This window comes from Falco cherrug, chromosome 2, assembly GCF_023634085.1.
Source record: "Falco cherrug isolate bFalChe1 chromosome 2, bFalChe1.pri, whole genome shotgun sequence".
In the NCBI taxonomy this organism is placed as follows: domain Eukaryota; kingdom Metazoa; phylum Chordata; class Aves; order Falconiformes; family Falconidae; genus Falco; species Falco cherrug.
This window is the reverse complement of record NC_073698.1, coordinates 69,557,148-69,574,944: the sequence shown is the minus strand read 5'-3', so window position 1 is coordinate 69,574,944 and position 17,797 is coordinate 69,557,148. Positions and strand designations below refer to the sequence as shown.

Sequence of the window (17,797 nt, the reverse complement as noted above, 5' to 3'; positions counted from 1 at the left end):
GGAGCAATGTGAGATATCTCCACCTTTCCTTGGCAAGGTACTACAGTTTAAAGATTCATTTGGACATGTTCTGGCAACCAGCCTCCTTGGCTGCATCTCAGTGATCTGCTGAGGGAAGAAAGAAAAGCTCCTCCTCAGAGCACGGCTGAGTGTCTCACAGAGGTTGCAGCTGCTGTCACATCCAACTGAACACAGAAGAAAGATTCAGAAAAACATCTGAAGGCACAAAATTACTATGGCAGCAGCTTGCTATTTATTTCCAATTCAGTGATAGCTCCCTGTACAATGCAGTAGTTAGATGCTGTTTGGAAGGGACATTGACACCTGTGCCTAGGTCTTCTGCTGGCCTACCTGGGATTAGTTCTGCTCAAGCCATTTTAGGCCAGCCAAAGAACCGGGTGTGCAGCCATTACTAGTTGCATTTCAATATGTTTTTACCCCGACAGATGCAATAGCTCTTCCCTTTTTTGGGGGGTTGTTTTAGGACAATGGTGCCAGCTTGGATCCTGAACAGCACTTTAATGCACTTGATATTGGTGCCTCAATCCTCAGCGCTAGTCGGACACCCTCGGTATCATCCAGGAGCTCACCAAAATCTTCCCACACACCCAAGTCGGACCCAGCATGTGAGTGGCATTTCTGGGTTACTGCATTATTTTTAATTTAGCCAAGTTAACAGAATGTGTGCCTATATACCGCAGTTGCTGATTTAACAGTTATTTATGAGGTATAGATGATACGTGTTTGTCATTGACAATGAAGTGCATAATCTGAAATGGTAACATACAAGACACAAGGTTCTAGTGCAGCCACATATACACTGGAAAATGAGTAGCAGGACTAGCCGTGCGACCTGCTGTCTCAATCTGTTGTGAAAATGAGGATGTCTGTCTTCAGATTTGCGGGCATCAGCCTGAGCAATATGAGGCCCCTCTACACTTAGATGAGTAATAATGGTCTCATCAAGACTCAGAATGCTCCAGCCTTGAGTTGGGCACACCTTATACACTCTTTCTCTGCCTTGGTCTGGAAGAAAAGCCAATGAGTGAATCTAAATTTGCAGTTATTTGGCCCATATGAAGGGAGTTCCAGCTGGTTTAGAACAGCTCTTCGGTTCTGTTGCTCTGTTCATTGGAGCACAGATCCATAATCTGTCTCATTTACTTTTATCTTTACCCAGATCCTCCTTATCAGTTTAATTTTACTGCCATTGTAGTCAACAAGAACAGCCTTGGCTCCTGCTGGAATTTAGCCAGGCCATAATAATTTCTAGCTAGGTGTCATTGTAATACTTCAAATGGGGATGATCTGTAGTGTGTGAGAACTCACCAGTACTTTTCTTGCAGCTACACCAACAAAGCTGATTGCAGAGTCTAACACTCCATTGCCAAGAACACCGAGCACACAGCAGGATTTATCCATGCACAGGCTCAGTCAACCTACTGCTCTTCAGGTAACTTCACACCGAGTCATCAAAATAAGCAGACGGTGTAAAGCATGTGCCACATATGCAGCTTAGCAATTCAAAACGACTTACACAAAAGCCATGGCATTAGAAGAAACCTAAAATTTAAAGGAGCCAAACTGATAAATAAAGTTGTTTTGGTTTGTTTTTAACCTAGGTTTCTTTGCTTTCTCAGCCTCCATGTGAGCTTCTCCCACAGCAGCTGCTGCCTCAAGCAACTCTGCAAAATCAGCCTGCACCTCTGGCACAGGTTGGTTGGGGATCTGGAAGTGGAATAGGTCACTTGCTTATCTCCTGGTATTTTCTGGGTTTGGAGCTTTTACGCTAAATCTCCAAATTTGGCTAAAATCTCCAAATCTACCAGCTCTCAAATGCTTAAAATACTGTGGAAAAGTAATCTGAGCTGTAAATGTGTGTGTTTAAACATATATCTGCATACAGGTATTCAGAGCAGAAGCCCAGGTACACATAGGTTCAGGTGCACACACACATCTATTTCACAGGAGAACAACAAACAGATGTAGAAAGAGTTTTCAATTTTGCTTCTACAGAATCACGTTCCATCAAAATCAAAGTCACAATGAGAATTAAAACCAAAACCTAACAAAGACACCCAGTCCTCCTAAAAGCACCTTTGTTTCACTATGCTGATGTGGAACTAACCAGCAGCAAAGGACACACCAGTTCAACAAAACCCATTTTGTGAGTGTGCCATTAATGGTCAGGATACTGCTGGAGACAAATTCCTTCAGTGAAATCTATCAGCCCGTACCCCAAAGGTGGGTGATGGCCAAAAAGCCACCTCAGTGTTCCATTTGCAGTAGATCTTGAAGGAGGAAATTTGAGTATCGTGTTCCCATCACATTGTTTCTATCCTCTGGTCATGCTGTGATGATACACCTCATTATCCTCTGAATTTAGAAATGACAGAGTATTCCTAGACCTAGGCTGCTTGTACCATTAGTACCCTGTACTCCTTCACAAGATCCCAGGGTTTCTTCCTGTAGCATATAAAACATCCAAAGGCCTAAGGATCTCTGCTTTAAAGTAACAAATTCTCATTTATCTTCTATGTTTAATATTCTTTTCACGACTCCACACCAGCATGCAGCAAAGAAAAAGCATATCAATTATCTGCTCTGAGCATTCATTTTCTTTTACAGATATTTCTTTCTGTTATTCATTAATGCACTTCCAAACATCAATTAGTTTATTTATTATAAACCCGCACGTGTTTTGTTTGACATTTTTCTACCTCCCTTTCTTCTCTATCAAAGCTCTTTGTGAAGAGATATTTTCCAGTCGTTTATTGAGAGCCTTGCTGCCTTGCCCTTTCCCAGTAAAACGCTCTTACTGGCACACCAACTCCATTTCTTTTCCACCACATCAGAGCACCGTCCAGTCACACAGACACTGGTTAAGCCTCTTCGGGCCAGTTAAACCTCTGTGAAAGGAGAAGGGCTGACTGGAGTCTGAACGCATAGCCAGCCCTCTGGCAGCCCTCTTCTCAAACGGCAGCAGAACCACAGCAATGCTCCTGGCGAAGCTCCAGATGGAGCTCGATGTGGAGCAGGGAAATAACGCCAGGACGCTGCAGCCCAGGTTGCTGATGCTCACACTCCACAGTGATACTCCTGGGAAAAGTACCAAATCTCCACACACTTGGGTGATTTTCATAAACTGTTATGAAATTTATGAACCTATTCTGTACTTCCTACCTTAAAATAATAAACATGTCAGCCTACAGCAAGATAATCCATTACTTAAAAGACAAGGTGCCTGCAGCACTAAGCGAGACAGGGACGAAATCCAGGTACGCATGCTTCCCCCCACGAACACTTCCTTGGTTTCCTGGTTGAACGTTTCACGGCAGTTTAGTGGCAGAACACAAGCTCGTGCTTTTAGAAATAGCATGACCAGGCGCCCCACTGCCAGCCCAGAGCAGGAGCTGCACAGGCTGCTCCCCGCTGCCTTTCTGCCGCTCGCCCTCAGCTGATGGTGACCGATGGCAGGGGCTGAAAGGCAGAGTGCCGAGCCTGGCCACGCTGATGGGCGTCCTCGCAGCTAACGTTCATCTACGGGGCAGCAGCAGAGAGGAAGGACATTTTAAGCAGCCACAACCACGTCTGCAGCAAGCAGCTAGCTGCCGCCTCAGGCACCATCTGCTTGAACTTTGATTAGTTTTATTTCAAGCAAAGGCTGTGATGGTTCTGTCTCCGCCAAAATGCAATTTTAGCTTCTGCCGTGTTTGTCTGAATGAACAGACAGCACAGTACTAGATGTCGCCTGAATGTAAATGGTTTACTTTAAACCAAGTGCTCCCTATTAGAATATTTGTTTGTTTGCCTTCCTCATTGTAATAAATTAAAATCCCCTACAACACAGCGGTTGTTGATGACTGAATAATAATTAGCACTAATAATCCATTTGGGATTGCGCAGGTGTTATTCAGAAGACAGAAAGAATGAACAAGTTGTTTGGTGAGCTGCAAAACTAATGAAACCCATTTTCCCAGGGGCTGCGCCTTGCAAGGCCGGTGCATGGAACCAGCCTTTCCCGCAAGAGGAAAGGCTTTGCTCAGCTAAAGCTTTCCTGAAATTATAGCACCCTGCTAATTTTGAGACACTCACAACTTTGTTGCATGTCTCTAGCATTGGCCAGAAGGATTCAAAGTTGGAAGGCAGGTGGAAAAGAAAGGTTTAAAAGAAACTACAGAGCTAAAAAATAAATAGGGTCTCTCTTCTTTACTTCTTTTTTCTATTGTCATGGAACTTGCAGGAACAGGATGTTTTTGGTGTGTCCATCTTTTTGTTCATCACATTTGAAGTGAAGGACCATCCTGACAGATACAGGGGCCGTAAGTCTCCTCCCCTGGCTGCAGCCCCCTCATCACCTAGAGAGAGAGGGAGTGAACCTGGTACCCTGGGATGGCACCCAGTGAAAAGAAACGCCCCTCTGCAGACACAGTTCAGCTGGCCTCTTTCAGATGTCCATGCTGGTGGAGTCATGACCCACTCCAGTGAAGTGGCCAGTCATGAAGTGCCAGTCCCACTCCCTGGGCTGTACAGCCTGTCTGGACCATCAGCGCCTGTGCACCAAGCCTGTCCCTACCGGAACATCTGCCAACATGATCCCAAAAGCATCACTTTATTATTTAATCGTTTTAAGAAACCAGACTAAAATTACTGCTGGGTTGTTTCTTTTTTTGTCTGCATTAACAAACCTGGATTAAACTGCTCAATTATAGATAGATATCTCACTGGTGAAGTCTTCCATGCTTGACTGTATCTGGAAAGCCGGCACTTTTCTATGTATAGCTTCTCTAGGGATCCTACAGATGTTTGTAAATACCTAAGTGAGATGAAAAGCAACTTCATCTGATGCCAGTGACAGAGTTAAAGCAGTGCTTTCTGTGTAACATTTTGAGTTAAGCTCTTTTAATTTATTATACAATTACAGATTTCTCCCCTAATTAGTAAAGCAGTTAATGATCTTGAGATAAATACTCACTGGTGAAGGTCAATTGCTGTTAGCGTCTCATTGTACAAAAACAATAGAAGCTCTGTAATCACAGGGGTCATGGCTAGAGTTATCAACAAATTTGGAGGTTAGAGTGGGAAAGGGAAAAAAGGAAAAGAGAAAGTTCCTTGTCTTCTTCCATAATGGCTTTCACTCTAGTATACCAGCTAATTGTTGTTCTTAACTGTATTAATACAAAAGGCACATGAAAAAGAGAACAAAAAGACAGTACTGGATGAATATGCTAAATATAAGAAGGTGCTGAAAAAAATTAAGGAATAATAATTTAAAATGTGCCCTTGCATGCAACTCTGCAAAGCAAATTCAAATTCAAAACTAAGACCTGGAAATGGATTTTGTTTCTTATTGAAGTATAAAATGCTTATAAAATTATCTGTTATAAAATTCCTTACATTTATTAATTGAAGAAATTTGGATTCCTTTTCTGAATTGTCTTCAAGGTGTTCACACATTAATGAAAAGTTTGCCATCCACAAGCCTGGCAGCTAAAATTAAACTTTCGGCTACAATTGGTTTTAATTCTTTTCTGATAAGGACCCTTGTTGAAGTCTTAAGAGTAATCCTCACTAACAGAGTTCATATACAGAGAATTAAGTTGCAAGACTTGTCTTCTTAAAAAGTTCTTTTGTACAGACCCAAGTTAAGGCAGGAATTAGCTGCATCTCACCTAAGCAAGCCGTTGCTGCATAGCGTCATCCCACTCCTAAAATCAGGGTACCTGGGACTCTTCAGAAACGTGGAGTCAGACTACAAGAAGCAACACCAGACACCCCTTTGAGTCACATGTCCTGGTACCCAAACATCAGAGGTTTCCACTTGTCCATTCCTTGGGTTAACACTTTAGCCATGGACTAGAAAGAGAGAGACCCTGCTCTGACTTCTCCCCTGTAACACCAACCAGATGTAACACAAACTGCCCTTCAAGAGCTTTGACATAATTTTTCTGCTCTGGGGGAGGACGCGGGTTGCAGATGACAGGGCTGCTGTCTGAAGGCACATGTGCCACGAGTCACAGCACCAGAGGCCAAGTGCTGACGTTAACTCTGCTTGTGCAGACGGAGCAAGCTGTGCATACTCACAGATACCTGCCACCCAGGTGAGCTCTGAGGTCCTCTGCCAGCAGCAGCCACACATGCCACCCTTAGCAGCCCTAAGCAGGGTTGGCCAAGAAACTCCCCTCCACCTTGCCACCACTCTTTGTGCAGTGACATCCCAGATTATGCAGGAAAGCCTCCCTCCACCTGAAAAATAATAATTAAAAAAAAACCACTGAAGTTCTCATACTTTCTCACCTAAAGGCCATTTACTTGGAGATTTCAGCTTTGCTAGAGGGAATGTGAAGGTACTTTAACTGGTTGAAACCAAAGTGGTTAGCTGATCCAAATCTGACCTGTCACATTTAGATTTCTCTAAGTAACCAGAAATTTCACTTAACTGTAGAGTGTTGCCAGCACCAGAGAGCTCCTTAATTCCCTTCCTGTTACCATTCTTGCTTTCCCATTAAAAAGCAGAAGTGGTGTAAGCCAGTGCACCTCCATGGAGCAGGAAGGCGCCAGCAGCGTGCATCGGTTCACCCACCAGCACAGAGCCACTGGAACAGACAGGAGAATGGGGCACCGTTTTCAAGTCACAGCAGAATTGTTATTTTTCATTTGCCTGGACACTCACAGCATCACATTTTCAGAGAGGTCTTGGATGCCTTGATTACAGAAAAGCTTACAGATGTTTTGAAGTGTTCTTTTTTTCCAAAGACTGTTTTTTACTTTTGGAATATAAGCTCATGCAAAGCAAGTATTCCAAAGCCTATTAAAGGAATAATTAACTTTGGTGGACTTTGAATCATACCCAAATAAAAAATGCCAAATAAACCTAGGAATTTATTGCTGTGTTAGTCTGCTCCACACTTCTTGAATGATTCCACTTTGTGCCAGGTTACTGCTACTGGAGGTTGCATTTTCTTCTTGACCCTGATTACTGATCTCCATTTTATATTACTATTTAGAATAGCCTTTCTCCCACTGAGCTGAGCTACTCATTTTACATCACGCATAAAAATAACTCAATGAGTATTCCTTGTAGTTTGACTACTACTCATCTGTAGAAACCTAGAAAATGTTTACTGTGGTCAGCTGCTGTGTGATGCTATAGTAAGTCATCCCCAGAATAAGCCACTGCAGCACTGCCATTTCTATGCAGAAAATAGGAAAGCATTAGTAAAACACATCTAGAATATACAGTTACGCCACACTAAGGGCTCCAAACTACAGACTAATAAAAACCATGCACTCATTTGCCATCCAATTAAGATGCTCTTGATATTTTAAAGTAGCATACTCTCAAAAACAGTCCTTCTGATAATTCCCTAACAGAACAGGGTCAGTTGTAAGCAGATCGCTATAACTGAGGCAATTTAATATATGTGTGTAAAATTGAAAATAGACAAGATTTATCTCTGCTGAGATGTTAGTATATTGCAAACGTCTTTTATTCCTTTGGCTGTGCTTTACAGTCAAGAAACCAATAACTTCTTACAGAACTGTTCTACTGAGGCCTGTTTGTATTATAATGACTCATTTTTACCTCTTTTTTTTTTTTTTTTTTCCAGTTCTCAGCACAGTTCAGCATGTTCCAGACCATCAAGGACCAGCTAGAGCAGCGGACCCGGATCCTGCAGGCCAACATCCGCTGGCAGCAGGAGGAGCTACAGAAGATACAGGAGCAGCTCTGCCTGGTCCAGGACTCCAGCGTACAGGTGTGTAACTGCTGGGAGGGGCAGAGCAAAGCATCTTCTCTCACGTGGCCATCAATAGTGTTGGCAACTTAAAATTAGCTCCAGAGTCTAGGAAATCTGGACATGTGGAAACCAGCTCATCTGAATAAGGATGTTACCCTCTGAAAGCCTCTGGAGTAACCTATGTCAAGAAAGATTGAAGAGCTCTCTGGAAGAAGAGAAGGAAGAAATACCTCAAAGTAGGCATTTCTTCTATATATTTATCCATATCTATTATATTTCTTATACATGTTATCTTCTCCTCTTGTTGGGAGAAGCAGAAGAATTTGGGTCATTTACAGTAGCATTTTAATACTTTTATCTACTTAGTCTTCAGACTGAGCAGTTGTAGTAGAAAAATGTTCAAGTTTGCACTTGCCAATGATTATTCTCTACAGTTCATTAACTTCCATCCAGTCACCACTTGCTTCGCGTTGGCATCCCTCGTGCTCAGTATCCTGTCCGTCCAGCTCCCCTTCAGCCAGCAGCCCTCCTTCAGGCAGTGCTCATCTCTTTCATTCGCTCCCTGTTTTCCTGACCCTACCCCAGCCCAGATACAGAGCACAAGAGATTAATTTCCCTGCCATGTTAAAAAAACCCCAACCTTTGCTGATGTGCATTTGTTCACACCTAGGAGGTGTCTGAATTTGTTCATCACTGGACCAGCTTAAGCCTTTAGGGCGAAGCTGACTGCGCCTGCTGTTCATCTGCCTTTGGTACCTCCTACACAGACCTAGAATTTACTGAGTACAGTATCTGCTTTTAATTCACCAAGTACAGTATTTGCTTTGTGCTACCCCTTATGTCTACCAAACCTCTGAAAAAATAGCAAGTGCAGTTCAGCTCGTCGCAGGTTTCACTTAATGACAAATGGACATACCATCCGGTTTTATGGAAGTTCACTGAACTCGGGGTGATTACTGCTATGATCCTTATAATTTAACTGCAAGTGCCAGGTTAAATGACCCTTGCTAGAAATGTTACATTGGGGACCCACTGTGATTACTGTACTAACAAGGTTTTTTTAGAAGACAAGTTCCGTCACAGAAACAAATGTCTTAGAGAACATCCTAAGCACAGGGTGAAAACCTGGGATCTGCTGAAGTCAACGGGAATTTTGCTCCCAGCTTCCACAGAAACAGGCTCTCACCCATCATCAGCACCTGTGAAATGCAGTTTCACATATTAAAACAAATTGGGATTGTATGTTTTGGCAATTAAGGGATCAGTGAAGCCAAATTAGAAACTGCCATCTAAGTTGCTGCATGTGCACCGCTGTAAAACAGCACAGCAATGGTGGGTCCCAAAACCAGGACTCTGTTCCTGGTGCCATATAAGCATAGAAGTAGACCAGGTTTAATTTCAGTGCATTTCTTCTGTTGGTTCTGCACTGACTTTGATTAATGGGAAAGGAAATTCTCACTGCAATTAACTGGCCTTCAGTTCAGAATCGTGTCATGTGTCTTAAAGCTATTGTTATTATGAATATCAAGAGACGTGATATTCTCACTTCCTCTCTTTTTAATTGGGTGAAAACCATTACTCTCTCCTGGTGAAGTCTTCAATAGTCACATACACTCACTGTTTTGTTTTGTTTTTTTCATAATTCAGGCAAAGATAGAAGACCAGAGCACATACTTATATGCAGGAAACAGATTTTATTTTTATATAGCTGTCTTCCCTGTGCACTAGGGTGCATTTAATAACCCAAAGATCATGGGACAGATTCTCAAGTATGCTTACGGGGCCTCAAGCAGACAGAAGAGGAGGCCCAGAGGGTAAATGGTGGGTAGTTCTGTACTGCCCACCCCATACCAATTTGTAGCTCTGAGTTACACCATTTGGGTGATATCCTCCCCCCTGAAGACTGTACCAGATTAGACCAAGTATTTTCAGATGTTTACAACTTCCATGGTGTCAGTACTGGCCATTTCCCAGCTTAACGCAGATGCAGAACTGAGAGTCGTGGGGATGGAGGGTAGCTTGGAAGCACAGGGGCTGCATAGCTGCCTGAAGGGGCAGTGCTGGATGGGGAGGGCCATCCTCTGCAGTTTGGGTGCCTTTTGGTCTCCACAGAGCAATCAAACAAGGTGTTGAGATGCGAGCGGTCACACTGACTTATGGCCAGGGTCTTTCCCTTCTCCCACTTTCTCTTGGTTTAAAAAAACCCAAAACACAAAGAAATTACAGTGCTGCTGCAGGGGTACAGTGAGACCAGGAATTAGCTTTGTCTTATTTGCTTAGGGACAGCTTAAAAGAAAGCCTCACACTTTTGCATGCAGCACTTTTGTGACTCAGAAGCAGTAAGGAGTAAACTGTTAAATCAGATAATCCAACCACATGCTTTGCCGCACAGATTTCATCATTCAGGGAGCTGGATGCCTGCAGACATTGATCTGTGTCTATTATCAGAGCTACAAAGCACAGTAGCAAACAGGCGCACATTACTATCAAGCATATTTCTGGTCTCTCTAATATTCCGCGTAGAAGAGCTGTAAGCATAGGGGAGTGCCGTAGGCTGTCTGAAAAGGGGGAAGTGTTCTCTGGTTTTCCCTCATTAGCAGATTTATTAGCATACCTTCCCCACTGGTTCGCTTCCTTCTACAGAAGTGTATAGGTAGCTCTGTGGAGAGTTAAGCCCGATTTCCATTTCCTTCAGACATCTTCAAAACTGCAGTACGGCAGTCCACCAAGAACACTTTCCTAACCAGCCAGATGTTGAGCACGGTAGTCTGTATCAGAAACTATTTCCAAGCGCCTTGTGGGATAAAAGATGAAACTAGCAGGAGGGCTGTGGGCCCTGAACAAAAGTGTTCAAAACCCCATTAAATCCCCGTTACTGCTTTCCCTGACAAACAAAAGTATGAAGGACAAGAGCAGCAAGAGTAACCTCAGAAGTCTGAAGGATGCTGTGCCTGCTCCAGATTTGAACAGTCTAGCTAATGAATTGTGGACAGGGAGGAAGGCAGAAGGGCTGAGCCTCACCAGCCTGCAAGAACTACAAACGAGACCAGCCACCCATCATTTGCAAATCAGGCTCCCTTCGAAGTCAGTGAATCTCAGCTTCCCAGTGCTGTGCTCCTCATCTTTATGTATTTTACAGAAAGAGAGAGTCTTGATGTCTGTAATGACGAGCCCGAAGGCTATAATCCCCCGATTATCCAAAGGACAGGTAGAGTCAAAGAGACATTTTCCCCATGATGTCTTGCCAGCGTGATTCATCCATTAGCTGTAGGGACCCTCTGTCTTGGAATGAGGGGGCAGCAGTGTCAGATGGGCCCTCCCCTCCCTCAGTACTTTGTTGCATATGTTAGCAAGCTGGCCAATTAAAAAATATTTGTAAGATGCTTCACTGACCTCGCAGTCCGCAAAATCAGCCACAAGACATGTCATTACCAGCAATGCAGTTAGGGAGCTGCTAATTTCTCTACTTGGATTTGCTCAGACTGGGAAAGATTGCATTCTCTATTAAGGGGTTTCTGTTGTTATTTAAAGCTGCCATATTTCAGTGTTTCAGGGGAATTCAGACAGGACTATCACAAAAGAGGCACACTATGAAAAAAACACTAGTAAGTTTTGTAAAATGAAGCACGTTCTTGCTTTTAGGCTTAACTAGCAGGTAGAAATTCCACGCTTCGATCCTCTCTCAGGTTAATTCTTGTTTTGATGAGGCATCTTGAGTACTCCAGTTCTGCGGGGACAGGGGTTAAATGGCACCATCGCTTCCTACCTTGAGCTTGTTTTTTCCAGGACATTTATGTTCAGACAGTAAAAATGCTGCTTTGGCCATTATAATGCAACAGAGGGTCCATAGGTATGAAATACTCAGAGCCCTCTCAGCATACGAACACATGAACAAATGAAATTGATTTACTGGGATAAACTTATTTGTAAATTGGTTGCAGTGTTAGCTGCCAACCATTAACTGTGCACATTCCTACCCAGTGGCACACTCTAGTAATCACGAAGTAGGTTACTCTGCTTTCTTTCAAGGATAAGCTCTTTGGCCTTCATCTGGAAGTGAGGCATGCACACAGGCAGGTCCCTGCAAAGTCACTGGTTCGCTGCAAGTTCAGACCCTGCCTGACATTCACATTGATAGATGTTAACTTCGCATTGGATGAACTTAGTATTTCTCCAGTGCCATCCACGATGCACAGGGAGGACACTCCAGATAATCCTCCTAAAAGTCTTAACTTGCAGTGATCTGGCCAGTACCAGTGGGATCACACTCCCCACCACATTTTTGAAATACCCTATTTGCTTTACCTGTTCTGAATTTTATATCAAATGCTCTATTTCAAATTTTATATCATTGGCGACCAGTTTCATTGCTAATTGAGTTCATTTACTAAATGTGTCCAAAGCTTAGCTTCTATATACAGAAAATAAACAAGAATATGAATTTTCCTAATTTCTGTCTTTGATTTATTTAGAATAAGACCTATTTACTTGGCAGAAGTTGTAAGACCATCTGTCTTTCTGATATGTAATGGCTTCAAACTCAATGAGCAGTGTTTTTAAAAGAAAACACTCGGAGCTAGTTTCAGACTTAGTGCAAGCAGCCCCAGCTCTGTTCCTTGACCCATTTATTTCTATCACACATCTTTGAGATGTGATTAGCCTACAGCACCTGAAACAAGCTGTTGCTTTAGGTGCATTAACATTTTCCCTAACTGCCCCCCTCTCCCAGCTGATTAATGTAAGCTTTGCCTGTACCTTTTTTCTGAGTAAAATCTTGGAACACATAGATTCATTAAAAAGTTATAATATTTAAATAAAAATCATGTTTTAAAAGCTAGATAAGTAAGTACAAACATGATGGATCAACCTGTACTTATGCAAAGTACTGTGCCGGTCCTTTGGAGAAAGGTATGGGTTTCTTCCAAGAAAAATTAGAGGGGACATGATAGTTCAGGGAATTGTTAATATAGCAATAAGCTGCAGAAAGGTGTACTAATTACAGGGTGTCCCTCCAACGTACTGCTAGGCATGAGACTGATGGATGAATAATGAAAAGAGTAATTGTGATTCTGATTTCATCTAAACCCTAAGTAGCTCCACTTAATGGAGTTCCACACATGTAGCAGTGGTGTGGAATCAGAATCAGATCCAAAAATGCCTTCAACTACACAGGACGCATGCCTCTCTATAGTCCTCGGTGGCAAGAAGCTATGTTCAAAATATTGTAAAGATAGCTTGTAGTATTAATAATTCATAGTTTTAAAAGATGCCTTTTTCCTCTGTACAGCTATAATAAAAGAAATAACCTCTAGAAAAGCCAAAATTCCCAAGCCCTACAACTTTTAAAGAAGAAAGACTCATCTTGCAAGGCAAGAATGGAGTATATCATTTACAGAAACACTAACAGAGGAGCCGCTAGCACTTCTGCACAAGTCAAATGCATGGCACAGTTAGGAAGAACACCAGGTGACAGTTACCTGATGGGAAATCAGATAAATGACAGTGACTGTCTGTTTACACATCATCTCAATGATAAGGACACAGCCATTCAACACGGAGAGCTCTGGCCTGACTGTGGCCTCATTAAAAACATTCAACAACCCAATTTCCAGAGACAAATTCAAAAGCAGCCCTGTCTGAAAGGAAAGACTGATTTTGTTGAAAGCAGAAATGAAAGAACTGAAAGGACATGGAGTTACTCTCTTCTTTCTGGTCAGAATGCCCCAGAACACAGTGCATGTACAGGGAACTGCTCTTACAAGGGCTGTGCCTGCTCCATAGAGAGAGGACTTGTACCTTCAGGACATATTTCACGAGTAATGAGTGCACTTGCAGAACAAGAAATCAAGAAACTAGAGACAGCAGAACTGTTCATGTAGGAAAGATAGGTGATTTCCAACTAACAGTAAATGCACAGCTAATCCAGAAACATGATAACTTTAGAATATATCTTTGGATTGAATTCTTTCACATTCATTATCCAAGACAGCTGGGCTATGTAAATAAATCCTCCCACCTTCTTTTCCAGATGTTCCTACAGCAGCCGACAGTGTCCCTGAGCTTCAGCAATACTCAGCAGCCAGAGCCACAACAGCTACAGCAGAGGTCAGGGGCCATTTCTCAGCAGCAGCTTGTCCCCAGTCCTCAACTTCAAGGGCAAATTGCATCTTCGCAAACAGCGAACCAGCAAGCACTGAGAGAAGCAAGTGTGATAGCGAGCCAGGTAACCATTTCTTTGCATAGAGACACATTTATATGGAAAGAAGACACTGAGCTGTTATTAAGCAAGCAAGTAAAATTATGTCAGTCCTGGAAGTGTGCCTTTGCCTTTCCTTCCCTATTCTCCTATACAAGGGCAGTCTACATAAAGGGTCTCCCTGCAGCATTTACTTCACCTTAAATCCCTGTTTTAAGACCTCGGCCAGGAGGGACACCTAAGCAGCTGTTTCAGCTTGAAAACTGAGCAGGGGAGCGTGCAGAAGGTGTGCATGACTTACTGTTCTTCAGTTGACTTGAAAGAAACCTGACTGACCAGACTGGAAACTAGCAGTAGTGGTGCCGGCAGCGTGACCTCTCAAAATAAGCTTTACCCCTGCTTGCTCCCTGAACCCAGTTGGGTGCCACCAACATAACGGAGCTGCTCTGCTGTAGTGGCACGTGGGTGGGATATGTCGAGATTTGTGTAAGACCCCCGAGCAGTGTGCCTGACAGATTACTGCTCCAGGAAATAAAAGTTTAGCTGCAGTTAGTAGTTACTGAGATCTGTGAAAGCTAGCTAGCAGGTTTGGCATGGTATTTTTTTATGTTTTTTTTGTCTTATTGCTGGTTTCTCAGCATTTCCACTGTTTGCTTTTCCACCCACCTGTTGTAACTCCCTTCCTAGAGAACTTAGCTCCTATTTCTGCTACCTGATGCTGCAGCAAACATAGCCTATTATCTTCAGACCCCTCAGCGGTACCTTTTAACCTCCTACATACCTGTATTACAATGACTCTATTAGACTAAAAAGTGCATTCGTATTATAAATAGAAAAAAACCCCACACCACTATTTTCCTTTAATAAGGTTTATTCCCATCATTGGGCTTTTACGGCGGTGCTCCTCACGCCTAAGCTTGCTTGTGTCTTCACGGGGTGTCGTGTGCCTGCTCAGCTGCTTGCCGGCACGACCGGGCGGCTTCGCTCTCGCAGCGCTCCGGTCCCCGGGGTTTCGGGCGCGGGGCAGCCGGGGGGGACAAGCCGCTGCCGGCGGGGGGTCGCTGTCCCCTCCCCTGCCCTGCCCGCAGCCGGGTGCGCGCACCGCCGGGCACTAACGGCGGCCGCGCCCCCGCCGCGCTGTCACGGCCCGTGCCCGCAGGCCTTCCCCACGCGGCGGCGGCGGCCGTGCTGCAGTCCCGCTCTCTCCCCTTCTCTTCCAGGCCCCGAAGACGGCGAGGAGCGCGGAGCTGGCGCCGGGCGGCGGCCGCCCCCCCCGCGGCGCGCCCCCGCCGTTCGCCGCAGCCCCCGCCAGCGGCGGCACCGCGGCGCCCCCTGCCGGCACGCCGCGGGGCGGCACGCCCGGCCCGCCCGCCGCCGGCTGCAGCCACGACCAGCAGCTCAGGTAGGGCGCGACCCGGCCCGGCCCCGGCTGTAGCGCACGAGGGCCCCGGCGGCGCCCGGCCGGGGTTCGGCTGCGCTGTCACGGCCGCCGCGCCGCCTCCGGCCCCCGAGCCCCGGCGCGGCGGGATGCGGCCGCTTTTCCTTCGCGGTGTCCGGCTCCCCTGGGTGGGCGGTGGGAGATCCACCTAGACGTGCGAACCGAAACAACTGCGTTCCGATACCCAGAAAGCTCAGGCACAAGCCACGGCCACCTGCAGCGGCAAAAGAAACTCCCGCCCCCCCTGTAACGCTAGCGGCCAGCCCCGCAGCCAGGCACCCCGCTGCCCCCGCCGCGCCCAGGGCGCGCCTGCCACCGCCAGGCCCACAGGTTCGATCCCCCGCCCAGCCTTGTGCCAGGCCTGCGAAACTCCTGTTATCCAAAGGTGGGATTTGCGCGGTCCTTCTGTTACAACAGTGTCACTTTCTTTTTTTTTTTCCCCCATGCACCAGGCTGTTGCTCAGCCAGCCTATTCAGCCTATGATGCCTGGGTCCTGTAATGCAAGACACCCTTCAGACCTCAGCATGGCCGGATCCCAGGCTAAGTATGTGCCTTCTCAAAGATAAAACATCAAAGATGCTTTTGAGGGGAAGTAGCCTTCTTTAGCAAGATAACGAAGTAGTTACAAATATCGGGAACGTATTATAGTGCTGAGCCTGTCTTCCAGTGTCAGGGTCAGCTTGACCCTGCCTGGTCACATCAGGAAGGATGACAGGGAGAAATGCAACATGCCGGTGGCATTTTAATGAGCCGAAGCTGGGGGAATTTTTCTCCCTCACATGATGCTTGCTCCAGCGTGGGAACTGCTGACCTACCAAGGTAAATGTGAGAGAGAAAGTCAGCACTGGCCGGGTTGAAATGATTGGTGCTGGGAAAGCCCCTGCCCTCTGGCCAGCAAGATGCTGCTGTAACACCAGCAGAGCTGTGGCTAATCTACACCAGCAGAAATGAAAGAACCAACAGGCCCCTGCGCCTGAGTGCTCTCAGAAAAGCCGCTAAAGAAAGCACCTCAGTTGTTTGCCTCCTCAAAACTTGGGTGAAGAAAGCAGAAAACATCGGTCAGAATATGCCCTTTTTTCCTTTCTTGGCTGTTTTTTGTCACCGTACTTAATTGTGAACTGCTAAAATAATAGGCAACCGGTTGCACATCATTACTTTAAAAGTAATTCTGTACGTTACCTCAGAAATGCAGGTATTCAGTACTTCTTTCCCTAGACATCACTATTGCTGCTTAAGATTACCTTGAGTTAAATGTGTCGACTTTAAATACACAGCATTTTAGATCTGCTTTTAAGCGTCTAAATAAAAGAGGCCTGATTTGCAAAGACACATCTCCCGGTTCGTGTGGACTTCCTGACTCACAGGACCCTTTTTTAGGAGCTCACTTCCTAGCACAAGTACCCAAATTGTCACATTTCTGACTAACCCCTAATGTTGAACAGCTGTTGAATGAACACACGCCACACTATGATCTCATCACCCATTACAGGATAAACAGAATTTGGCTGGGCTGGCAATAGCTCCGTTGTGGTTTTGCCCACAGCTTTTCACAAAAGAACACATATTTAAGTTTTGCTGTGCAAAAGCAGACCGGCAAAAGGAGCTGAGTATTTTGTTTCTGTCCCATCCCTCACTCCAGAGGACTTCTAGAGGCTTCTTCTGTTCCAACAGTGTGGCTCTCAGCAATGTGAACTGCTGACCATACTGGGCAATATGTATATGAGCAGCTTAAGAAGTCACCAACCTTCGCCATCTTTCTGCAAGAGATTACCACCCCCAGTCAGTTGCAGGGGGGCACAGGCAGCAGCAGAACAGGAGGCGTATTCACTTCTCTCTCGCTGCAGTTCAGAGCTCGGCGCACTAATACAAAATCAAAGGCCATTTGGTTTAATGAGCCTAGGATATGAATGCTGTGGCTGAAGAGAAGACATACATAAACAAGAATCTTTAATGAATCAAAAATGTGGTCTGGATTTGGAGGTGAGATGTATTCTGCCCTCCACGTCTAGCTCATGCACAGAGTAAGGTAAAACAGTGCTGCAAACAGTGCCATCGCCCGTATTAGCAGGTCCCATGCATTGTAATTCTTTATTAGGAATTAATTATGAAGATGGGGGACTTCCATTCCTATCCTAAGAGAATCCCTTTGCTTCCAACTGTTTGTTCTTGATTGTTTTGCTTCTTTCTCCCACAGGTATTCTCAAACCCAACAAATGTTTCAAAATTTGGAAGTGCAGACTTCCAGCAGCAGCTCTCCAATTGTACTGATGGGACAAGCAGTGTTAAACCAAGGGTTTGCCACTACACCTCCTTCCCAGCCATCCTCTCTGCCACCTATGCAACTCCAGCACCAACAGCATCAGCAACAACGCTACCTGCAGGTAGGGTAAGACAAAGACGACGATGTATATAATGTACACACA

At 45.0% G+C, this 17,797-nt stretch overlaps 1 protein-coding gene across 2 annotated transcripts in view; it reads left to right on the top strand.

Moving 5' to 3' along the window:
• Positions 1-17,797, top strand: part of NPAS2 (neuronal PAS domain protein 2) — a 107,884-nt gene that overhangs the window by 87,467 nt on the left and 2,620 nt on the right. For both annotated transcript variants that reach the window (XM_055702862.1, XM_055702863.1), the window contains exons 13-20: positions 485-626; positions 1,347-1,453; positions 1,641-1,715; positions 7,611-7,757; positions 13,768-13,962; positions 15,156-15,337; positions 15,826-15,918; positions 17,569-17,755. In XM_055702862.1, the coding sequence (XP_055558837.1) occupies positions 485-626; positions 1,347-1,453; positions 1,641-1,715; positions 7,611-7,757; positions 13,768-13,962; positions 15,156-15,337; positions 15,826-15,918; positions 17,569-17,755 (1,128 nt within the window). The remainder of the gene's footprint in view (positions 1-484; positions 627-1,346; positions 1,454-1,640; positions 1,716-7,610; positions 7,758-13,767; positions 13,963-15,155; positions 15,338-15,825; positions 15,919-17,568; positions 17,756-17,797) is intronic.